The sequence below is a fragment of the Geotrypetes seraphini genome, chromosome 7 (genome assembly GCF_902459505.1).
Source record: "Geotrypetes seraphini chromosome 7, aGeoSer1.1, whole genome shotgun sequence".
Classification (NCBI taxonomy): Eukaryota; Metazoa; Chordata; class Amphibia; order Gymnophiona; family Dermophiidae; genus Geotrypetes; species Geotrypetes seraphini.
Genome location: NC_047090.1, coordinates 58,316,151 through 58,342,237, shown reverse-complemented (window position 1 = coordinate 58,342,237; position 26,087 = coordinate 58,316,151). Strand labels below are relative to the sequence as shown.

General features: G+C 48.1%; 1 protein-coding gene across 4 annotated transcripts in view; it reads left to right on the top strand.

Moving 5' to 3' along the window:
* Positions 1–26,087, top strand: part of UPK3A (uroplakin 3A) — a 78,605-nt gene that overhangs the window by 41,785 nt on the left and 10,733 nt on the right. For all 4 annotated transcript variants that reach the window (XM_033951710.1, XM_033951712.1, XM_033951709.1 and 1 more), the window contains exons 4-5: positions 961–1,040; positions 23,691–23,823. In XM_033951710.1, the coding sequence (XP_033807601.1) occupies positions 961–1,040; positions 23,691–23,823 (213 nt within the window). The remainder of the gene's footprint in view (positions 1–960; positions 1,041–23,690; positions 23,824–26,087) is intronic.

Below are 26,087 nucleotides of genomic sequence, written 5' to 3'. Positions count from 1 at the left end.
AATTATACCTCGGGTTTTTGCTTCCCACATGCAATACTTTACACTTCTCAACATTGAATTTCATCTGCCATCTCTCTGCCCATTCCCCTAGTTTGTCCAAGTCTCTTTGCAATTCTTCGCAGTCCTCCTTTGTCAGAGCTCCAGAGGTAGTCTTTTGTTTGTTTGTTTGTTTACACCACAGCACCAGTGTGGGTTTGGAGAGGGCAAAGGGTGGGTTTGTGTGTGTGTGTGTATGTGTGTGAGGGGAGGGGGGGTTGATATGGGTGAAGAGGGTACGAAAATAAACCTGGCAGTCTGTTTTGGGTTTTTTTAAACTCACCCAATTGGGCAGAAAAAGTGAATCGATTCAATAGGCCAAATGAAACAAAACTTTTTCCCTGAATCGGGCAGCACTAGTGGGAATTAAGAGTTGGTTTGTTCCACTGAATGTTAAGTGTCAGGTGGGGGCATCCTGTGAACCTTTGCTTCGGTTTTTACACTTGCACATGTTGACATAATATATGGAATTCAGCACTATTAGGAAGACCAAACCTTCCTTTTTTTGTGGTGGAGGTGGTAAATAGGGTATTTCATAGCCACATTTGCATGAAGATTCTCTTATATGAGCTTTTCAGATAGAGTGTCTTTCTTGTTTAATGTCTTTATGTATGATTTCTCTATCTGCTTTGGTATAAGCTTGGTACAAATCTTTTAAATAAGGAGGAGAAGCAGTAATTGGCCTTGCTTAAAATATACCTGCTAACACAGACAGTCTTTATTGTTGATTGCATTACCTTTTAGAGACACACTTGACATTTAGACTTTACTTGTTTTGGTCACTGAGAGATTATACATGGCAAGTCAGGATAGTGCTGTATATCTTATCTTATCTGAGATAGATAAGCATCTAGTCGTCTTGCACTGTATTTCTCATACTCCAAATTAGACACTGTAAGAAGTTCTTTCTTGTTCTCTTGCCAGGTTTAGGTACATCTTGGTAAACAGTACTGGAAAAATGGCAGACCAAACTCTTTGGTCTGATTCAATCACAACAAGAGCAGGTAAATAAAAATGGAGCAGATGTCTGTATAAACAACTTTAGAGGGTTGAACCTAATAAGGCTTTTTTTGTAGTGGTGGAGGATACATCAAGTGAATCGGCAACTTGACAATCTAATAATCTCCAGTTCAATATGTTGCTATTATTGAAATATTTTTATTGAGAAGTTTACATATAACAAAGCACGTCAGAAACAACCAAAGTACAAATTCAGCATCGCCAATATGTTGCTATTAAACATGATTCTAGTTTAACACTTTGGAGATAAAGGTGGTAATGGTTTTAAGGATTGTAGCGGCCCCCCAATGTAAGGTTGTAGGGGTTATGTGAGGTGCCCTTACAAACGTAAGGTTCCGAGTTCAGTACCTTCACAGAAGATTCACCAGGAAGTAGACTCAAATGAGAAGCACAGCCAGAGGTGATGGCATAAAGAATATATTATAGAAATAGGCTTACAGAAAAGCAATCTTCATAAACATTACAATTAAGGAGAGAGCAAAGCAGTTTCCCTGCCTTAGAGTCCAGAGAGACGTGTGAAGTTCCAGGGAGAGGCAGAGAGAGAGAGAAAAGGGGGATGGGGGTGATGGTCTAAGCTTCGGGTTCCCAAGATAGAGCAACAGAGGAGCTTTTTTATAGCTTGGAATCTTATTCTAAATATAGAAACTATTGTATTTTCCAGTATCTTTCTGTTTAGAATTTGTAAACTGTGAAACAGTAGTTAGTTTCACTGACCCAGGAAGGGAAGTGAGGTGTTAGACTGGAGTCACATGTAATTTCCAATATCTGTGTATCTGGATCCATTGTTTATCCTAAGCTGTCCATCCTAAGCATCAGACATTAACACATCTTCTTAGCACTTCTTAGCTGTAAGTTCGTTTGTTACCTTTTAAGCATGATTTAATTAGGGCTGTTTGAAACTGTCTGCCTGGATGCTTACTGTATGTGAATTCTGTGCATGAGCACTTAAGGTCTATCTGCATCCACATTCCAGAGTCAGACTGATATAATTTCCCATAGGCCTTTGCTGACATTGGTTAGGACAACCAAAAATGCTGATTGCTAGCAATAGCTATGCTGACATCTCCCATACTTTTTTTAATTTTTATTCTTTGAAATGAAGGCAAGCTTGTGGTACCCTTCTATAAACAGCCAGTATGCCCTTCGCATATGCCTCTCTTACCTCCAACATTATAGAAGCACTCCCCTGTCCTGCAGAATCTCCAAGCTATGAATATAAACAGTTCCCAGTATGAGTTCAAACCTCTGTCTTAGGTAGTACAGTCATCTGGGCGGTGAAACCCAATATGCCAGTGTTCTTCAACCTTTTTACACCCGTGGACCGGCAGAAATAAAAGAATTATTTTGTGGACCGGCAAACTACCGTATTTTTGCGGATATAACGCGCACCCGTGTAAAATGCGCACACGGGTATAGCGCGCAGAAATCACGATGATATGTACAAAAACTTTTGTATACCGCGCTCACGGGTATACCGCGCATGATGCCCGACGCTCCTTTCGCCCGCCCTGACTTTCCGTGCGCTGTCCCGACTCTCCGTTCACCCCCCCTGACTTCCGTGCACTGCCCTGACTTTCCGTGCGCTGTCCCGACTCTCCGTTCACCCCCCTGACTTCCGTGCACTGCCCTGACTTTCCGTGCGCTGTCCCGACTCTCCGTTCACCCCCCCTGACTTTCCGTGCACTGTCCCCCCTTGAAGTCCTGTCCCCCCTTGAAGGTCTGTCCCCATCCTGAAAGCCTGATGCCCCCCCCCCGACGTCCGATACATCCCCCCCCCCGGCAGGACCACTCGCACCCTCACCCCGAAGGACCGCCGACTCTCCAACAATATCGGGCCAGGAGGGAGCCCAAACCCTCCTGGCCACGGCGACCCCCTAACCCCACCCCGCACTACATTACGGGCAGGAGGGATCCCAGGCCCTCCTGCCCTCGACGCAAACCCCCTCCCCCCAACAACCGCCCCCCCCCCCAAGAACCTCCGCCCGTCCCCCAGCCGACCCGCGACCCCCCTGGCCGACCCCCACGACACCACCACCCTCCTTCCCCGTACCTTTGTGTAGTTGAGCCAGAAGGGAGCCCAAACCCTCCTGGCCACGGCGACCACCTAACCCACCCCGCACTACATTACGGGCAGGAGGGATCCCAGGCCCTCCTGCCCTCGACGCAAACCCCCCTCCCCCCCCCAAGAACCTCCGACCGCCCCCCCCAGCCGACCCGCGACCCCCCTGGCCGACCCCCACGACCCCCTCACCCCCCTTCCCCGTACCTTTGGTAGTTGGCCGGACAGATGGGAGCCAAACCCGCCTGTCCGGCAGGCAGCCAACGAAGGAATGAGGCCGGATTGGCCCATCCGTCCTAAAGCTCCGCCTACTGGTGGGGCCTAAGGCGCGTGGGCCAATCAGAATAGGCCCTGGAGCCTTAGGTCCCACCTGGGGGCGCGGCCTGAGGCACATGGGCCCAACCCGACCATGTGTCTCAGGCCGCGCCCCCAGGTGGGACCTAAGGCTCCAGGGCCTATTCTGATTGGCCCACGCGCCTTAGGCCCCACCAGTAGGCGGAGCTTTAGGACGGATGGGCCAATCCGGCCTCATTCCTTCGTTGGCTGCCTGCCGGACAGGCGGGTTTGGCTCCCGTCTGTCCGGCCAACTACCAAAGGTACGGGGAAGGGGGGTGGGGGGGTCGTGGGGGTCGGCCAGGGGGGGTCGCGGGTCGGTTGGGGGGGCGGTCGGAGGTTCTTGGGGGGGGCGGTTGTTGGGGGGGAGGGGGGTTTGCGTCGAGGGCAGGAGGGCCTGGGATCCCTCCTGCCCGTAATGTAGTGCGGGGTGGGGTTAGGGGGTCGCCGTGGCCAGGAGGGTTTGGGCTCCCTTCTGGCCCGATATTGTCGGGAAGTCGGCGGTCCTTCGGGGTGGGGGTGCGAGTGGTCCTGCCGGGGGGGGATGTATCGGACGTCGGGGAGTCGGCCGGGCAAGAGGGCTTGGGCTCCCTCTTGCTCCGATCGTGGGTGCGGGTGGGAGCGCGTGCGAGCGGTCGTTCGGGGTGGGGGTGCGAGCGGTCCTGCTGGGGGGGTGAATCGGGCGTCGGGCGGGGTGGGAACTATGTTTAAAAACTTTTGTATACCGCGCTCAGGCATATAACGCGCGGTAGGTAAAAACGCGTATAACGCGCGCGTTATATCCGCGAAAATACGGTACTAGGACTAAAATTTAAAAACCCCATTTACGCCCCATCCCCGCGAGCTCGGTCCCCGCAAACCATCTGATCCCATCTGCACAAGCCGCAATTATGATTTTATATTGAACGTATTTTATTAAAGTATAAAAAGAAACAATATTCTGAACAATTGTTATTTTATAAATACAAATATACAGAGCACAGACCAACAAAACCCCTGTCTCCCCTCCCCTTCACATATATCCCCTCTACTATCAAGAAAACTGAACAAGCCAAGTTATTATAGAATGCTACATAGAAATATCATGCTAACAGAATACTGCAGTCCCCAGTTATGTCTCTAGCAGGATATATTCTAATGACAAAATAGAAATAAAATTATTTTTTTCTACCTTTTGTTGTCTCTGGTTTCTGCTTTCATCTTCTTTTCACTCTTTTCCTTCCAGCATCTGCCCGTTCCATCCAATGTCTGCACTCTCCCCCTTCCATATGTATCTGACTTCTTTCTATGCCCCTCTTCCTTGTCCATCCTCCTCTCTCCTTTTTACATCATTCATTCCAGCTTCACTGCCTTCTTCATTTTTATCTCTCTTACACCAGATCTACCATCTTTATCCCTCTTTTATTTCTCTGCTGACCCCCTTTCCAGCATCAATGTCTCTCTACTTTCTCATTCCTCGCTCTCCCCATTCTCTCATCTGATCTCTCCATTCCACCCTGACCCCCTTCCCCTCCTGTAATCTCCCTGCCAGCTGTTTCCTTCCTTTTTTCTTTCTCCCTACCCTCCTTCCTTTTTTTCCTTCTCCCTTCCCTCCTCCCTCTATCTAACATTAACTCTCTTCCCATCCCTTTCCCTCCTCCCTCCCAGCAGCATCTCTCCTTCTTCTCCCTTCCCTCCTCCCTCTATCCAACAGTAACTCTCTTCCCATCCCTTTCCCTCCTCCCCTCCCAGCAGCATCTCTCCTTCTTCTCCCTTCCCTCCTCCCTCTATCCAACAGTAACTCTCTTCCCATCCCTTTCCCTCCTCCCCTCCCAGCAGCATCTCTCCTTCTTCTCCCTTCCCTCCTCCCTCTATCCAACAGTAACTCTCTTCCCATCCCTTTCCCTCCTCCCCTCCCAGCAGCATCTCTCCTTCTTCTCCCTTCCCTCCTCCCTCTATCCAACAGTAACTCTCTTCCCATCCCTTTCCCCTCTCCCCTCCCAGCAGCATCTCTCCTAACTCCCTTCAAGTCCAGTAACAGCTCTCCCTTTTCCAGACCTTCCCAGCCTCCTACAGTGGCTTCCTCCCCTTCCAGCAGCTCTCGGTACTTGCCTGCAGGAAGTTGCCGGTAAATCACTGCCCTGGCAAATTGGAGAGCTGGTGGGAGGGGAGGCAGCCACTGTGAAGGCTCCCCAGGATCTTGTTTGCACACGCTGACCATCTCTCTCCACCTGCACCTGAATCTGCAGCTCTCTCCGGTATAATCGCAACTTCCCCGTGGCCCTCTTCAGCAACTTGGCAGGGGCGGCGATCAAGACACGCTGCTGACGTCGGGACCTTCACTCTCTGAGTCCCGCCTATTTTGTTTCAACTTCCTGTTTCCGAACAGGCGAGACTCACAGAGGGAAGGCCCCGACGTTGGCAGCCTATCTTGATCGCCTGAGGCTGGGAGGAAAATTAATCAGCAGGAACCGCAGTCGGGAGGAACCGCAGTCGGCAGGAAATTTAACTGCCGACTTGATCTCGCCGGCCCTGTGCGGACCGGCAGAAATTTTCTGCGGACCGGCGGTTGAAGAACTGTGCAATATGCTATATCTCACCCGTCGTTGAGCGAATGAACTGTGCATAAGGGATGCAGGATGCCTTCTCAGGAGGTTCAAGGCATAAAGGTACCAAGATGTCATGAGAGAGTATGGGATATGAGATAATATATTATGTCTGACCCTGGTATGCAATGCAATAGGCCATGCCAAATTAACCAAATTAGAACCAAATTAGCAAGTGTCAGAGAAGATACTGGAAATTCATGTATAACTGTCTTAAAAGCTAGAAAGAACTTTGTGGGATATGCGTTGTAAAGAATTGTACATGTTTCATTTTACAGCAAAGGAAAATCATAACAATACATAGCAAAATTTGTAGAGTAATTAAGATAATGATAGGATGAATTAAAATACTAAATACGTGGTTTGCAGTGGGCGAATACCCAAAGAGAAGTTCCCAAAATGAGACATGAGCGTCTCGTAGCAAATTTTCTACAGTTTGTGCAATCTGTCCATTTTCAAAAGTGATAGTATGATTCACTTCTTTGGAAGTTTTCTTAAGTTGTTCAATGTAGGCATGGAGTTCAGTAAAATTCAACAGCTTGTGAAATGTCTCGTTCCCCATACCAAGAGATAGTGGATGCACAGCATATGAAATAAAGTCTGGAATGTCCATAGAATTATTAGTTACCAGAGGTGTGGAGTAGGTTCTATTGTTAAGTAAATAGGTTGAACTGTACAGGAAAGTGTTCTTAGAAGGTGGCTGTCATGAATCCGGGGATCCAACGAACAGGAAACAGTTTGTGGAAAGAAAAGGTGAAAACTAAACTGTCCAGCTCTGAGGTGATATAGCATGTGTGAAGAAGTCTTTGCCTGCCCGGAGCAAGAGTGAAGGATGTGGCTGGCAGGATCATCAGGATCATAGACAGCGCAGAAGGAAAGGACACTGCGGTACTTATCCACGTGGGAACCAACGACGTGAGCGGACGGAAGTACGATAGGGAGGAAATGAAGAACCAGCTCCGCTCACTTGGAAGAAAACTGAAGGTCAGGGAGGTGACAGTGGCATTTTCTGAGATCCTCCCGGTACCGAGAGCAGATGTGAAGAGGCAAGATGAGCTGTGAGAAATCAACGCCTGGATGAGACGATGGTGCGAGGAAGAAGGGTTTGACTTCGTGCGCAACTGGACGACGTTCTGGGGAAGGAGCAGGTACTATAGGAAGGACGGATTACACCTCACCAAAGAAGGAGCGAGAATATTGGCTGGAAACATGAAGAAGATCATTGAGAAGACTTTAAACTGAAGATCAGGGGAGAGCGGACAGTCGACAACCAGTTGATGGCCCGGACAGCAGGAAATAAGGACATCCACTCAGATGAAGAGGAAGAACTTGACGCAAATGAGGGAGACAACAATGGAGCGCAAATAGATGCAGTAAAAGATACAATAAGGCCTGTGAAGCCCAGAAAATCTAAGAAGGCAACACAAAGGGAGCTTAAATGTATGTACACGAATGCCAGAAGCCTGAGAAACAAAATGGGGGAGTTGGAAACACTAGCTAGATGCGAAGAAATAGATATTATTGGCATAACAGAAACATGGTGGGACGAGGAAAATGAATGGGATACAGTACTACAGGGATACAAGCTTTACAGAAGAGACAGAACAGGGCAGAAAGGGGGAGGCATTGCCCTATATGTCCAGGAAGGAGTAGAATCTACTGGAGAAGGGAAGGCGGAAGAGAAAACGAAACTGGAGTCCCTCTGGGTAAAGATCCCCAGACAAAACGGAGCAGACATAAAAATAGGTCTCTACTATCGACCTCCAGGTCAGACGGAGGAAACAGACTCGGATATGATAGATGAAATAAGACATGAATGTAGGACGGGCAATGTAACTATCATGGGAGACTTCAATTTCCCAGGAATAGACTGGAACCTAGTAACCTCAAGCTGCGGCAAAGAAATAAAGTTCCTGGAAATGATGGGAGACTGCTTCCTAGAACAAATGGTAGGAGAACCGACAAGAGGAAACGCCACCTTGGATGGCATTCCTAGATGGCATAACTGGGCAAACCAAAGATGTAGAAGTCACGGTCCCGCTAGGAACGAGCAACCACAGTATGATCTACTTTAAACTCGACATCGGGAAGGGGAAGCGAACTAAGACCCTAACCAAGACCTTCAACTTTAAAAAAGGAAGATACGATAGCATGAGAGCCATGGTAAGAAAACGGATCAAGAAAAGGATATCCAAAATCGAAACGGTAGAACAAGCATGGTCCCTACTAAAAAAAACTATCACCGAAGCATAGAATCTATACATCCCGCAGATAGCCAAAGGAAGGAAAACTAAAGCCAAAAGAGAACCAGCTTGGCTAACCAAAGAGGTGAAGGATGCAGTTAGGGAAAAGAAAGACTCGTTCAAAAAATGGAAGCGCGAGAAAACAACTGAGGCTTGGAACAGTCATAAAGACGACCAGAAGAAGTGCCACAAGGCTGTGAGAGAAGCCAAAAGGGCCTATGAGGAAAAGATAGCCCAAGAGGCCAAAAACTTCAAACCATTTTTTAGATATGTTAAAGGGAAAAAACCTGCAAAGGAGACAGTGGGCCCTCTCGACGACCAAGGAAGAAAAGGATACATCAAAGAGGACAAACAGATTGCAGACAGATTAAATTCCTTCTTTGCTTCTGTCTTTACCAAGGAAGACACCACATCGATATCCGAAACAGTGAAAGTATTCAAGGGGGAAATAGAGGAGAGCCTCACCACAGTGAAGGTGGATCTGGACCAGGTATACTATCAGATTGACAAACTAAAAAGTGACAAATCCCCTGGCCCAGACGGAATTCACCCGAGAGTATTAAAAGAACTAAAGGTGGAAATCGGAGAACTACTGCAAACCCTCGCTAACTTGTCAGTTATAACCGGACAGATACCTGAAGACTGGAAGATAGCAAACGTAATACCAATTTTCAAAAAAGGATCAAGGGGAGAACCAGGAAACTATAGACCAGTGAGTCTCACATCGGTCCCTGGGAAAATGGTTGAGGCTTTGATTAAAGACAGCATTGTACAGCACTTTGATAACCATGACCTGCTGAGAGGTAGTCAGCATGGCTTCAGGAAAGGGAAGTCATGCTTGACAAACTTACTTCAGTTTTTCGAGGGAGTGAACAAACAAGTCGATAGTGGAGAACCGGTTGACATAATATACTTGGACTTCCAGAAAGCGTTCGACAAAGTACCTCATGCGAGACTTCTCAAGAAACTACAAAGTCATGGAATAGAAGGGGATATACTGAGATGGATAGGAAAATGGCTAGAAAACAGAAGACAGAGTGGGCATAAATGGGAAGTACTCAGACTGGAAGAAAGTAACTAGCGGTGTGCCTCAGGGCTCAGTTCTTGGGCCTATCTTATTCAATATCTTCGTAAATGCTATCATCAAGTTTGCAGATGACACAAAACTATGCCGAGCAATCAGGTCACAAAAAGACAGCGAAGAACTCCAGAGAGATTTGAAGCAACTTGAGAGATGGGCTGAAAATTGGCAGATGAGTTTTAATGTAGAAAAATGCAAAGTGATGCACCTGGGCAGTAAAAACAAGGAGCATGGGTACAAACTGTTAGGTATAACATTGGGGAAGAGCGATCAAGAAAAAGACCTGGGAGTACTGATAGATAGAACCCTGAAGCCATCGGCTCAATGTGCAGCGGCGGCAAAGAAAGCTAACAGGATGTTAGGCATGATAAAGAAAGGAATCACGAGTAGATCAAGGGAGGTCATAATGCCGCTTTATAGAGCAATGGTCAGACCACACCTGGAATACTGTGTCCAACACTGGTCTCCATACCTGAACAAGAATATAACACTACTGGAGAGGGTGCAGAGGAGAGTGACGAAGCTAGTAAAAGGTATGGAGAACTTGAGCTACAAAGATCGCCTCAGAAAACTGGGACTATTCACCCTTGAGAAGAGAAGACTGAGAGGGGATCTGATAGAGACTTTTAAATTGCTAAAAGGAATTGACATAATGGAGCAAGCTCACTCACCAACAGGGGGAAAGGATGGTGAGCAAGAAACAGCGTTATTCACATTGGCAAATGTAACCCAGTCTCGGACCAGAGGTCATGGCCTGAAGCTGAGAGGGGACACGGCCAAGACAAACGTCAGAAAGTTCTGCTTCACACAGCGAGTGGTGAACGCCTGGAACTCTCTCCCGAAAGAGCTGGTGGAGGAAACCACCGTTCTAGGATTTAAGGGAAAATTGGACGCACATCTTCTTGCAGAAGACATTGAGAGATACGAGTGACATTGTATTCGCCAGGGTGTGCCTGGCTGGGCCTCCGCGTGTGCGGAACGCCGGACTAGATGGACCCCGGGTCTGATCCGGTGCAGGCATTTCTTATGTTCTTATGTTTGCAATCAGGGTGCAGGAAGATGAATTAGTCCAGTAGGAGCTGATTGTCTTTTTAAGCTAATGAGATGTATACTTGGGATAAAATTATGTCTGCACAGGATCTGTCAGTCACTTGAAACTGGTAAAGTTCACCCCTTGGGATGAAATGATGTCTATGCATACAGGGAGGAACATAAGAACTGCCATCTCCGGATCAGACCCATGGTCCATCGAGTCCGGCGATCCGCACACGCGGAGGCCCAGTCAGGTATACACCTGATGTAGTTTTAGTCACCCATATCCCTCTATGCCTCTCATAAGGAGATGTGCATCTAATTTGCCTTTGAATCCCAGCACAGTGGATTCCTTAATAACCTCCTTTGGGAGAGCATTCCAGGCGTCTACCACTCACTGCGTAAAACAGAACTTCCTGACATTTGTCCCGGACTTGTCCCCCCTTAGCTTCAAACCATGTCCTCTTGTCCGTGTCGCGTTGGACAATGTAAATAATTTATTTTCCTGCTCTATTTTATCGATGCCTTTCAGCATTTTGAACGTCTCGATCATGTCCCCTCGCAGCCTCCTCTTAAGGGAGAACAGTCCCAGTTTCTTGAGTCGTTCCTCATATTCCAAGTTCTCCATACCTCTTATTAACTTCGTTGCTCGTCTCTGCACCCTCTCCAACAGTTTTATATCCTTCTTTAGGTTGGGAGACCAATGTTGGACACAGTATTCCAAGTGTGGTCTGACCATTGCTCTATAAAACGGCATTATGACTTTCTCCGATCTACTCGTGATTCCTTTCTTTATCATGCCTAACATTCTGTTTGCTTTCTTTGCCGCTGCCGCGCATTGTGCCGACGGCTTCAGGGTCCTATCTATCAGTACACCCAGGTCCTTTTCTTGTTCGCTCTTACCCAGAGTTGCGCCTGACATTCTATACTCGTATTCCTTATTCTTACTACCTAAATGCATTACTTTGCATTTCTCCACGTTGAACTTCATCTGCCATTGCTCTGCCCATTTCTCTAACTGATACAAGTCGCTCTGGAGTTCCTCGTTATCCTCCTGCGATCTGATTGCCCGGCATAGCTTTGTGTCGTCTGCAAACTTAATGATCTCACTGGATATTCCGTCTTCCAGGTCATTGATATAAATATTAAATAGGATCGGCCCAAGCACTGAGCCCTGGGGCACACCACTAGTCACTTTCTCCCAGTCTGAGAACTTCCCATTTATGCCCACTCTCTGCTTTCTGTTTTCCAACCATTTGCCTATCCACCTTTGTATATCTCCCTCTATTCCATGGCTTTGTAGTTTCCTGAGAAGCCTTTCATGTGGAACTTTGTCGAATGCTTTCTGGAAGTCCAAATATATTATGTCCACCGGCATTCCACTATCAATTTGCTTGTTCACGGTCTCAAAAAATTGAAGTAAATTCGTTAAACATGATTTCCCTTTATCCCAGGACAAGCAGGCATGATATTCTCACATATGGGGGTGACGTCATCTACGGAGCCCCAGCGCGGACAGCTTTTCAAGCAAACTTGATTGAAGTTTCAAGTTTGCACACTGCACCACGCATGTGCATGCCTTCTCGCCCACTAGAGGGCGCATCCCACCTCGTGGTCCTCAGTTCAATTTTTTCCGCGGAGCCAGAAAGCCCTGTGGATTTGAGCTCCAATTTTGCTGCCTTTCTGCTGCCGCGTTCCGTCTTTTTTTCGAATCGCGGTGCTCTTTATTTCATTGTATTACTTTCGTTCATCTCTTAAAAAAAAAAAAAATATTTTTCTTTTCGTTGGGCTCCGGGGGCTCCCGGCAGCCGTGGCCGCGGGACGTCGGTCGTTCCCGGCCTGTTTTTCCGTACATGTCCCGTCCTGTGACGGGTTTTAAGAAATGCATCCGGTGTGAGAGGTTACTTTCTATCACTGACCCCCACCGGTGGTGCATCGTTTGTCTGGGGCCGGATCATCCGACAGCTTCTTGTGACCGTTGTGCTACTTTTCAGCCCAGAGCTCTCCGCCGCCGACGGGCCAGAATGGCGGAGTTGTTTGCCGTGGACGCGCCTGTGAAGGCCTCGACCCCGGCATCGCACACCCCGAGGGAATACTCGAGACCGAGGTCGCCCTCCAGGGAGTGTGCTCCGGACACGGAACTCCCGACCTTTCAGGACCTCCTCCGAGCCCTAATTTCATCGGAGCTGTCGGGGGCCCTGGAAGTGCTGCAACGGGCTTCGGTCACGGCTGCCTCGACCTCGGAGGCCCCGACCTCGGCGGCCTCGGGTATTGAGGCTCCACTGACCTCGACCCCGGTCTTGCCTTCGACCTCGGCCTCGGGGGTGCCGCCTGAGCAGAGCGTGCGGCCCAAGGACAAGATGCGCCGGGTGCGCCGCATTTCCTCCTCCTCCTCCTCGAGGTCTTCCCGGGGCTTCTCGCCCTCGAAGCGACCTCGGACGGGGCGCCGCTCGAGGAAGCCGAAGCGGCCGCGGGGCTCGCCTCGGCGGCGCGATCGTTCCTCGCCGCTCGGGGGCGAGGCTTTGCAGGTGTCGGAGTTGCGCCTCGATAACCCGAGGCTTCTCCGATCTCCTCCTAGAAGGCTTTCACGCGCCGCCTCGCCGAGGAAGAGGGAGAGTGCCCCCCGGACCCCGGGGTCCTCACCCAAGGGTTCTTCGAGGCGGAGAATTTCTCCTTCCCCCTCGAGGCCTTTGGAGCGGGAATCCTGGGGCTCGGGGTCGGCCAGGGATCCTCATTATTCCCACGAGGCCTCTCCCCTTTCCTCGGTGGGGAGGTCGAGAACCCCTTCTCCACCCGCCAGGCCGTCCTCATTTTCCACCTTTGTTCAGGACATGGCCCGAGCCCTGGGGTTGGACCTCATGGTGGGTTCTCAGTATTCTAAAGAATTTTTGGAGGAGCAGGACCTCCTACCCCACCTAGGGAGGTACCTCGGCTCCCCTTGAATAGAGTCCTCCTGCAGACCTGGCTGAAGAATTTGGCTAACCCTCTTACAGTCACGTCTGTCCCATCCAAGATGGAAGCGAAATATAGGACGGTGCCCCCTAAGGGGTTTGAGAAGGCGCAACTCTCCCACCAGTCTTTACTGGTGGAGTCTGCCCTTAAGAAAACGCAGCCCTCTCGGGTTTCTGCGGCGGTTCCACCCGGCAGGGAGGGGCGGACCCTGGACAAGTTTGGCCGTCGCCTCTATTCTAATTCCCTGATGGCCACCAGGGTACTAAATTATGCCTTCACCTTTTCCTCATATCTGCGTGGTATGGTGAAGGACCTTCCTCAATATCGTGACTCCCTACCGGACTCCCAGAGGGCAGGATTTGACAAGTTTATGTCCAACCTGTCTCAATTGCGGTTGTACCTCTTCCATGCGGTGTACGATGCATTTGAGCTGGTTTCGAGGGTGTCGGCCTTCGCAGTGGCCATGCGCCGTCTGGCCTGGCTTCGCACCCTCGATATGGACCCAAACCTGCAGGAACGTCTTGCAGACTTGCCTTGTGTGGGGTCCGAGTTATTTGACGAGTCCTTAGATGCGGCGACCAAACGGTTGTCGGAACAGGAGCGCTCGTTAGCCTCCCTGGTCCGCCCCAAGCCTAGGCCCCCGCCGCAGAAACCCTTCCGTCCTCCGCCGCGCCGATACCCTCAGAAGTCTACCCCGGCTTTTTCTAGGCCACTGCCGAGACGTCCATCTCAGCGAGGCAGAGGGGGACAATCCCAAGCCCCGGCGCAGGGTCCTTCCAAACCCGCGCCCTCCTTTTGACGGGCTGAGCGGAAGGGGCGGGTTCCCCTCCGCGATCTCACAGGAACCCCTTCCCATAGGGGGGCGTCTTCGGTCCTTCTATGTGGCTTGGACCGAGATCACATCAGATGCTTGGGTGCTCCGGACCGTCTCCGAGGGCTACTCGCTCAACTTTGTGTCCGCACCACCGGATCAACCCCCGGGGGCTGCCTCTTACAACCGAGCACAACTTCCCATCCTTCTGGCCGAAGCCAGAGCTCTGTTGAAGCTTCGGGCGGTGGAACCGGTCCCCAAAGATCAGCTGGGGAAGGGGTTTTACTCCCGTTACTTTTTGGTCCCAAAGAAGACCGGGGACTTACGCCCCATTCTGGATCTCAGGAAGCTCAACAAATTCCTGGTCCGGGAGAAGTTTCGAATGCTGTCTCTCCCGATCTTGTATCCTCTTTTAGAGGAAGGGGACTGGATGTGCTCCCTCGATCTGAAGGAAGCGTACACCAATGTTCCGGTGCACCCCGCCTACCGGAGGTTTTTACGGTTCCAGGTGGGAGACCTGCATCTTCAGTACAGGGTCCTGCCCTTCGGCCTGGCCTCCTCCCCTCGAGTCTTTACGAAGTGCATGGTTGTGGTCGCGGCAGCCCTGAGATCTCGTGGGCTTCATGTATTCCCGTACCTGGACGATTGGCTCATCAAGGCCCCGACCAGGGAGGGGGTTATCTCAGCGACCCGACAGTCTATCGTCTTCCTGCAGAGACTGGGGTTCGAGATAAATTTTCCCAAGTCACAGTTATCCCCGGCCCAGTCTCTTCAATTTATAGGCGCAGTGCTGGACACTGTGCGCCTGCGCTCGTACCTCCCACCTCCGCGGTTGGATGCCTTGGTGCGGATGGGCCGTCTGATCTCTCAACTATCGGTGGTGTCGGCCCAGCGCATGATGATGCTGCTGGGCCACATGGCATCGACGGTCCACGTCACTCCCTTCGCCAGGCTGCACCTGAGGATTCCTCAGTGGACCCTAGCTTCTCAGTGGCGTCAGGATCGCGATCCGGTGTCTCGTCTCATTACGGTGACTCCTCCTTTGCGAAGATCGCTACGTTGGTGGATCAACTCTTCCAATCTGTCAGGGGGTTTACTGTTTCTCACCCCTCCCTTTTGCAAGGTTCTGACCACAGACTCCTCGGAGTACGCGTGGGGAGCCCACCTCGACGGTCTTCGGACGCAGGGCCTATGGTCTGCCGAGGACCGTCGTTGTCACATCAACGTGCTGGAACTTCGTGCCATCTTTCTGGCGGTTCGAGCGTTCGACCACATACTGCAAGATCAGGTAGTCCTCGTTCGTACGGACAACCAAGTGGCGATGTACTATGTGAACAAGCAAGGTGGGACGGGTTCTTGGCCCCTCTGCTCGGAGGCTCTTCGCCTTTGGGAGTGGGCGGTCTCCCGGAACATCTTCCTTCGGGCGGTCTACATCCAGGGAGAACAGAACTGTCTGGCGGACAAACTCAGTCGGCTTCTGCAGCCGCACGAGTGGTCTCTAAACACAGGAGTCCTGCGCGAGGTTTTCGATCGCTGGGGGACGCCGCAGGTGGATCTGTTTGCCTCTCCGGAAACCTGCAAACTGCCCCTGTATTGTTCTCGGATGTACTCCCGGGACCGTCTGGAAGCAGATGCCTTCCTTCTCGATTGGGAAGGGAGGTTCCTGTATGCGTTCCCTCCTTTTCCTCTGATCATGAGAACGTTAGTGCATCTCAAATCGTCCGCGGCCACTATGATTCTCATTGCGCCTCGGTGGCCGCGTCAGCACTGGTTCTCCCTGCTGCTTCAGCTCAGTACCAGGGATCCTCTACTTCTGCCTCTGTTTCCTTCTCTGCTGTCTCAGAGTCAAGGTTCAATGTTACATCCCAATCTTCAGTCATTACACCTGACAGCTTGGTTTCTTGCTCCTTAACTTCGCCCTGTGTGTCTCAATCTGTGAGGGAGGTGTTGGAAGCCTCCCGCAAGAATTCGACCAGGCTTTGTTATTCACAAAAATGGACCAGGTTTTCCACCTGGTGTTCTTCTTTCCACCTGGATCCTGTTTCGGTTCCGGTGTCCTCGGTCCTGGAATACTTATGGCACCTGTCGCACTCTGGTCTGAAAACCACATCTGTGCGTGTTCATCTTAGTGCCATTTCGGCTTTCCATCAGCACCTGGATGGACGTGCTCTTTCGCTCCATCCTTTGGTGACGCGTTTCATGAAAGGGCTACTCAGGGTTTGTCCCCCTCTTAAGCCTCCTCCCATCGTGTGGGATTTAAATGTGGTTTTGGCTCAACTGATGAAACCTCCTTTTGAGCCACTCGACAGGTCTCTTTTGAAATTTCTGACTTGGAAGGTGATTTTTCTGATTGCTCTCACATCCGCTAGACGGATTGGGGAGTTGCAAGCTTTGGTTGCGGACCCTCCTTTTACTGTGTTCCATCATGATAAGGTGGTTCTCCGCACACATCCGAAATTTTTACCAAAGGTGGTGTCTGATTTTCACCTCAATCAGTCCATTGTCCTTCCTGTGTTCTTTCCGAAGCCCCACTCCCATCCTGGCGAGACGGCGCTTCACACGCTTGACTGTAAGAAGGCGTTAGCATATTACCTTCAACGCACCAGGTCTCATAGGAAAGTTCCTCAATTGTTTTTGTCCTTTGATCCTAATCGATTAGGGCATCCTGTTTCCAAGCGCACTCTGTCTAACTGGTTGGCTGCTTGTATTTCTTTTTGCTATGCTCAGGCTGGTCTTCCGCCCCCGGGTCGAGTCACGGGGCATAAGGTCAGAGCGATGGCAGCCTCTGTAGCTTTCCTCCGTTCTACACCTGTGGAGGACATATGCAAGGCTGCCACTTGGTCTTCGGTTCATACATTCACCTCCCACTACTGTCTGGACACATTGTCCAGAAGCGACGGCCGGTTTGGCCAGTCGGTATTGCGTAATCTGTTTTCCTAAATTGCCATCCTCCCACCTGCCCTTTTTTGGTTGGCTTGGAGGTCACCCACATGTGAGAATATCATGCCTGCTTGTCCTGGGATAAAGCACAGTTACTTACCGTAACAGGTGTTATCCAGGGACAGCAGGCATATATTCTCACAACCCGCCCGCCTCCCCGGGGATGACTTCTTTGCTAGTTATGGAACTGAGGACCACGAGGTGGGATGCGCCCTCTAGTGGGCGAGAAGGCATGCACATGCGTGGTGCAGTGTGCAAACTTGAAACTTCAATCAAGTTTGCTTGAAAAGCTGTCCGCGCTGGGGCTCCGTAGATGACGTCACCCCCATATGTGAGAATATATGCCTGCTGTCCCTGGATAACACCTGTTACGGTAAGTAACTGTGCTTTCCTGAACCCATGTTGACTGGGTTTCATCAAGTCGTGTGTATCTAGGTGCCGGACTATGCTATCCTTGATCAGTGCTTCAACCATCTTTCCAGGGACAGACGTAAGACTCACAGGTCTGTAGTTGCCCGGTTCCCCTCTCGATCCTTTTTTGAAAATTGGGATACACCGGCTTGAAAGGAGTCCAGATATCATTCAGCAGCTGTACTCCAGTGTGATCCAAATAAGAGATAGAAAAAGAGAGAGAGAGAGACCAGGTTACCTGTATTGAATGTGGAAACATGAGACAATATTAATGCATTTAAACTGGTATGGCAAGAGAGAAACAATATTCAGGTATTTAAGGTTCTTAATAGGACATTCCAAAAATATGTTTTTGTGTGCTGCATACAACTATTATGGCACTTCAGAAAGACCATAATTATGTACTGAATGTATTAAAAAAAAATTGTCAAATGTATACTGAATGGATCATATCTAGTGAGCACCATGGAATGAACACTGTATAAAGTAAAACCTTTTCTTAAAAATATAACCCCTAACTAAGCTACACCTAGGCTATGAAACTATAGGTAAAAAGAACATTGCACAATTGGGCTAGTAAAAAAAAAAATAATGGGAAAAGAGCTCTAGAAATGGCCAATGTTATGTATTCTGGGGTACCCGCTAAACCAGGGGTGGGGAACTCCGGCTCTTGAGAGCCGTATTCCAGTCAGGTTTTCAGGATTTCCCCAATGAATATGCTTGAGATCTATTTGCATGCACTGCTTTCAATGCATATTCATTGGGGAATCCTCAAAACCCTACTGGAATATGGCTCTCCAGGACCGGAGTTCCATACCCCTGCCCTAAACTAAAACAAATAGACAAAAACAGACCACATGGCACAAGCAAAACATAAAACACAAAGTTTTAGGCGTGAAACTATTCTCCAGCTGTCAAGTGTTCAGGGCTGAATTTAACTCTGCAAATAAACACATTGTTATAGAAAAACAAAACAAAGATGAATACATGAGTACTGTTGCTAAGGAAAAGAAAACATTTTAAATTAGCAGCATCCTCAAGGTTACTTAAAGCAAACTTCATCCATGTTCCATTCAAGCTGACCTTGACCACATGTCTGCCTCCTGGATTCCACTGCAGTCTGAGGAGTGGGCACTGCGATGCAGGAGTCGAGTGCAGGCTAGATTTGTCTTGTCTGCACTGTCGTGTCCTGGCATTCAGAGGCAAGGAGCAAATTCTGAAAATCATTAGTCATGTCTAAGACAGAGAAAAATGCACATTTAGGGTTAAATTTCACAGTAATGTCAGAGTAAGAGGCTGCCACTGGTACCCCAGACTTTGAAACCTTATTTAGGGCCCAAGAGTATATAGTGAGCCTAATGGAGCCCTCTGGTTTAGCATCTTGCCAAGCTGGAGAGCCACATACTAAAGAGATAGGTCCACTCAGACCCCTCTCCTCCATCTTAAGCACCAGTTCTGTTGCTGGAGGAAGTACTGGATGCTGTGTTTGTAGTTGAGGATCTTCGGCCTCAGACAAAATTTCAGTGTACCTTTTGACATGCAGCTCCTGATTGGTGTAGCCTGACTTTACTACAGGAAGAGGCGATCGGAGCAGACCACGAATGATTTAAATGCTCCATGTCTGTGGAGCAGACTTCTGAAGATCCATTGCATGTATACAGGGTTAGAGTTCAGAGGCTTTTCACAACCTAAAACCATACCTGCTTCAGTATACTTCCTTGCAAAGGATCTCCAAATCTAAAGAAGCTCTGGTACACTCCTTACAACACTATACTTCACCATTCCCATAATTACAGGCCAAGGCAGATACGGTGATCTCTCTTCACGACCTAAAAAATGCCGTACCAGAAACCCTGCCAACCTCATCCCCATTCTTCCCTCTCAACAAGCCCCCCCCAGCAATACACTCAAACTGGCACTCATCAATGCAAGATCAGTTAACAACAAATCCTTCCTCCTACACGACCTCATCTGTGACAAGACTTGGGACGCCCTCATGATCACTGAAACCTGGCTCCAAGACAATGATGGGATAACACTAGGCGAACTATGTCCTCCAGGCTACCAGGCCCTAGCCTGTTCACGTACCTCTGGGAAAGGAGGTGGAGTGACTACCATTGTCAAGACCTCCGCCACACCTAAACTGATAAACTCCATCAATATTCCCTCCCTAGAAGCACTTGCGTTCACCATAGGCCACAAACACAAAATTGCCCTCATACTCCTCTACAGAACCCCTAGCTCCCCAGCAGATACCCTAGAGACCCTCCTCGAATTCATCACTGAACTATCCATCTCACACAAACACGTGACCATCCTGGGAGATTTCAATTTCCCAGACTACCCCAACACCTCAGGACAAATTGACAACTTCCTCTCCTCCCTCACCGACCTGGGATTTCATCAGACTATAACCACCCCCACGCACTCAGCAGGCAACATCCTAGACCTGCTCTTCACCCTTAGTGACCCAACTGCAGAGCCCCAACAAACAACTTATACCACCACACCAGTCCCATGGTCAGACCACCACCTCATTGAATTCGAACTCCCACTCGAAACTACCCTAGCTCCGCGTAAAGACCCTACTCCTCCCACCCTACGTCAACTCCCTAACTCAGTCAGCCCTCCAGCCATGGCCGCGGGCATTCGCACCCTAAATGATACCTGCACCCAACATCCCCACTCCATTGACCAAGCAGCCTCCACATGGCACTCCAACATCCAATCCCTCTATAATAGCCTCGCCCAGACAAAAACAACCCAAATAATCACCAACAAAGCACCTGCTCCCTGGTACACCAGTGACCTCCGATCCATAAAACGATCGCTGAGGAAAGCAGAAAGGATCTGGGTCAAACACCCGAACTCGGAAACCAAAGCCCACTGGAATAACATATCCATCACCTACAAAGCTGCCATCCTAGAAGCAAAAAAGACCTACTACTCTCGCCTCCTACAACTAGCCCCTTCTAGATCCAAACAATTGTTCACCCTCACAAACCAACTCTTCACCAGCGCCCAAAGAAAAAGTCACAACAACCAAACAGAACTTGATAGCGAGACTCTCTCGGACTTCTTCCAGTCCAAAGTACAAACCATCCGAGATAATCTTGACACCAACACCAAACCCACTCCTATTCAACCCCAACCGATTCCAAATACCCCACCCTCCGCCGCTCTCTCCCAATTTCATATGGCCACTCATGCCGAGGTTCTCGAAACCCTGAGAGAACTCAAACCCTCCAACACCATCCTCGATCCCTGCCCATCCAGCCTCCTGCTGTCCACAGAAGACGCCATGGCAGAATCCATCCTCCCCATCATTAACACCTCTCTAACCACTGGGACTGTGCCCCTCAGCTGGAAGTCAGCTATTATCAAGCCCACTCTCAAAAAACCCACTCTTGATCCTAACGAACCCGGCAACTATCGCCCAGTCTCCAACCTCCCATTTGTCTCCAAACTCCTTGAACGAATTGTGCTCCACCGACTTCACCCCTTCATTGAAGAACAAGCTGCTCTGTCCCCTGCCCAATCCGGCTTCCGAAAAGGCCACAGCACAGAGTCAGTACTCCTTGACATCATTGATGATAGCTGGGCAATACTCGACAAAGGCAGTGATGCCCTACTAGTCCTACTTGACCTCAGCGCTGCCTTTGACACAGTCGACCACCACCTCCTCACATCCAGACTCTATGACCTCGGAATCAAGGACACAGCCCTCCAATGGATCACCTCCTTCCTCCATCAAAGGACCCAGACTGTCCTACTAGGAACTCACAAATCTCGCCCCAAGCCTATAAAATATGGTGTTCCTCAAGGCGCCCTTCTATCCCCCCTCCTATTCAACCTCTACATCAGGCCCGTCATTGATATAGCGCAGAAATATAGCATTAAAATCCACTCTTATGCAGATGACATCCAGCTGCTCCTCCCACTAGGCGAGAACCGATCGTCCCAAATTACTAACCTCCAACATTGCCTCTCTGATATGAAAACTTGGATGTCAAACAACAAACTTCAACTAACTAAACGCCACTAAAACAGAACTCTTATGGATCAGAAAAAAAAGCACCAAATTCACACGTCCTACCCTAGCATGGGACTCCACTCTACTAACGGCAACAGATCAGGTACGCAGCCTAGGAGTAACCTTAGACGGACACCTATCCCTATCTGCCCACATATCCCAAGTAATCTCCACCTCCTTCTACTACCTCCGCCAACTGAAAAAGATCAAACCCTACATCTCCACACCGGACCTCGCCCAACTCCTCTACGCATATGTCCTCTCCAGAATGGACTACTGTAACTCCCTATTCAATGGACTAACCAAAAATAATCTCAAACGCCTCCAACGTGTCCAAAATGCAGCTATCCGCCTCCTACACAACCTCAACTACCATGATCCCGTCTCCCCAGCACTCTGCGCTGAACACTGGCTCCCAATTAGCCAGCGCTGTGCTTTCAAGGCCCTAGCAGTAGCCCACAAGAGAATTTATGCCACCACCCCCTCCTACATAAAATCTAAGCTTCCCATCTACACCCCCACTCGCACCCTCCGCTCAAAATCGGAAATACGCCTATGCATTCCCCCTGGAAGGTCCCTCCTCTCAGAAACTGCCCGCAAACGATCCTACAGCCACTTCATCCCACATCTCTGGAATAAACTCCCCCCCCAACTCAGGCAACAGAACTCTTTATTGACATTCCGTAAAATGGTAAAGACCCTCCTCTTCAACTAAAGGTCTCCCTCAGTCTACACCCCCCCTTAAACCCCACCTCTCTCTTCTCTCCCCTATTTAACTTCTCCTAAATTTCAGTATAGTCCTCTCTTAGTCTGTACTCTGATAAATTGTCTATACTCTGAAAAATTGTCTGTAGCCTGATAAATACTGCTCAATCTTGTATGTCCAAGCATCTAAACCTATTGCACATTTATTTGCCTAACTACTTCTACTGTGTATGTTTACTTGTAGACCGTTCTGAGCTACTGGGAGAACGGGATATAAATCTAAATAAATAAATAAATAAAAAAATAAAAAAAATTTTTCCTTTAGGATAGTATGGTGTGTGTTTTATTCTAGGTCGGTGATTTTCATCCTCTCTTTCATATCGCGGCACAAATTGTCAGATTACCACTGGAATTTTAACTCTTACTACCATTTATCATTTCTAAAGCATTGTAACTCCTACCCACTTAAATCCATTCTATCCCTGCAAGCAATCCTTCTTTATCCTCACACATACCTGTAACCTTCAGAAGTAATTACTCTTCTCTCCATATTCATGGACTTTAAGTGCAAAGCAAGTTGGTGAATAAGAAATTTGCAAATAACTTTTGGGCCAACTCTGATCCTTCCTCCCCTCTACCGCTCTCTCCCTCACCTTCCTCCAGGGCCTCTCCTCACCTTACTTAGAGCTGACTCCCACCCCCTAGACCTCTCCATACTTTACTTTTAAAGCCTGGTGGTTTAGCAGTGAAGTGGGGCAGGAGTGATCTTTCTATGCACCTGCCCCATGTAGAGCTGCAAACAGAAATGGCTGCTGTGAGTCCCACTGTAGTCTCGTGAGACCATGGGAACTCTCAGCAGAGAGAAAAAAAGAGAGAAATGCATTGTCCTGTACAGTAAAAAATAAATTCAACAGATGTACCGTATATACTCAAATATAAACTGAGATTTTGGGGCCAAAGACAAAAGGTAGGAAAAAGGATTTTATTTTCAATGTCGTGATTGAAATATATTTAGGTTTTTTGAGAATTTACATCTGCTGTCTATTTTTGCACTGTTAAGGAAGAAGTGCGTTTGTTTCTATTTCACTAATATTGTCTGGTATCTTAGGGTTTTGATTTTGTATATTAGAATTTTGTGGTCCTGTATTTCCATAGGGTTTATCTGTGCTTTGCATGTGTGATCAAGGCCAGGTGTTCTGGTAGGAATGAATGTCGAAGTGTTATTGATGTCATGACTCAAGGTAGGAACACATTTGTCAGCTCTCCTTCATTCCTTTTGGACCCAAAACAGCCATCACTTAAAAATTAGCCAAGCACTAAGTTCTGATTGCATCCTAATTTTGAAATAAATCTGTATCCTACCTTTGTTTTTTCATTAAAATTGCACCTTTTACATTTTAGCATTTTAGATGAATGATGCAATAAATGGACAACATTTTTCTTTTATAGTGAAGGATATGTCAAGGATTGATACCTGGCCAGGCCGGAGAAGCGGAGGGATGATAGTTATCGCATCCATTCTAAGTGTTCTTGTATTTTTCCTGTTGGTTGCTTTTGCTGCTGCAGTACTAACATCTATGATGTAAGTTATTTTTTACTATTTATAATCTGCAGTTTTGGTTAGATGATTTTTTTCAAAATAGGAAAGGTAAGAACTGGCTTTCCATCACTAATTCATAATTCATAGCACAATGCTAAATGTACAAATTATGTATATAGGATATGGTTACAGTTTCAAGTTATGGAATACTCCCATCTGTCTGCTTTTGCTTTGGTCTTGCCATGGGAAACTAGAGATCCGGAGAACAGCAACAGTCATGACGCCAGCTGCGGAAGCCTAACAAACATATCCATAACAAATATGCAATCGGTGCAACCTCTTGTCTGGTGGACTTTTATTTATTTATTTTTTTCTACCAGTGGTCTTCCCACCTCAACAGCAACACATGTTGTAAATGGAGACCTATAGACCTATAGGAATTAAACATCTGAGTTGTTTCAGAACTTTATCATAATATGAAAACTGAATTGCATACGTTATCGGCCTCTTTGTTCTTTATGGCTTAGATCAGTGTTTTTCAACCGCTGTTCCGCGGCACACTAGTGTGCCGCGAGATGTTGCCTGGTGTGCCGCAGGGCCGCCGGGCCCGGAGCTGACAGGGGGCCCGAGGCAGGGGCTCCAGTAGCTCGCCAAGGCAAAGTGAGTCGATCACCCAGGACTCACTTTGTCTTGGCGATCTAATCTATCGAGCAGATAAGTCTTCTTCTCCCCGACGTCAATTCTGTAGTCGGAGAGGAAGTTCGGGCCAGCCAATCGCTGCCTGGCTGGGCGGAACTTCCTCTCCAATTGCAGAATTGACGTCAGGGAGAGCATGCGTCGGCGTCGGCTTTGGGGCCTGTTATCCATTGGTGGGTCCTGTTCCCCGATGGCAGCGGCAGTGGCAGTGGCTTGGGGAACGGCAGGGAGAAAGAAAGAAAGGGGGCAGGCAGGGAAACAGAAGGAAAGAAGAAAAAAAAAGAAAGAAAGGTCAGGGAGAGAGGAAGAAAAAGTTGGGGGAGGGAATGAGGTGTGGAGGAGAGAAAGCATACAGGCTGATAGAAGGGAAGAAAGATTGGATGCACAGTCAGAAGAAGAAAGTGCAACCAGAAATCACCAGACAAGGTAGGAAAAATGATTTTATTTTAAATTTAGCAAAGTGGAGGAAGTATTACCACAGTTTTCAAAGGAATTTGCCCAAATAACTTAATAGTTAACTGGGTAAATTCCCAGAGATGAAAACTTCCCTTCACTTACTATGCACAGTTCTGAATTTATATCTGCTGTCTATATTTTACAATATGGTCACCTTTTACTAAACCGCAATAGTGGTTTTTAGCGCAGGGAGCCTATGAGCGTCAAGAGCAGCGCTGGGCATTCAGCGCAGCTCCCTGCGCTAAAAACTGCTATTGTGGTTTAATAAAAAGGATGGAGGGTATATTTGTCTATTTTTGTATGCTATAAAAACCAAATACAGAGAGAGACAGAGCTGTTGACGAAGAGCTACGTGTGTGTCTTTCTTCGATTCCAGCCAGAATATCAGCTTTGTGTTCAGCCAAACAGGCCCAGGTTTCGCACTGAATAAAGTATTTTATAATTTTTATAATTTTTATTTCGTAATAAAGTAATTATAAAATACTTTCTTTGTGTTTATTTGATTCCTATTCAAGAGAATTACTTTATATATAGTCAATATAGGCAGAGAGTTAAATTTTTTAACATTTTCTAATGGTGGTGTGCCTCGTGATTTTTTTCATGAAACAAGTGTGCCTTTGCCCAAAAAAGGTTGAAAAACACTGGCTTAGATAACTAATTTTGAGACCCTGAAACACTAAAATTAGAATTCAAAACTGAAATATATGCCTCCACTACTAAGGTCCATTCTGATCCATCCCTGTTTTGCATACACATTTTGCATTGTGATCCTCAATCTGCAGTTATGCTAAAATTCTACTTAGAAGAAAATAGATGGCACCCAAACAATTTAGTGAAAGAACTGCACCCATTATGTAGATTCACATAAATACAATCAAAATGCCTTGGACCCAACATTCCCAAACTCTGCTGAATTGAATCTTATTGTACAGTTCTGCTTCCATAAAATTCTAAATGTTTCCATACCACTAATTCCAAGTTTATTAAAATTTTTGATGTATCGCAATATCATAAATTCAAAGCAATTTACAATTTAAAACAGGGTCACAGTTACTAACTACAACACCACACAAACATTACAGACTTATACATAGGGGATGTGTGTGCTGCCTTTTTAAAAGCATAACCATGGTTGGGGAACTTTCTGGGTGATT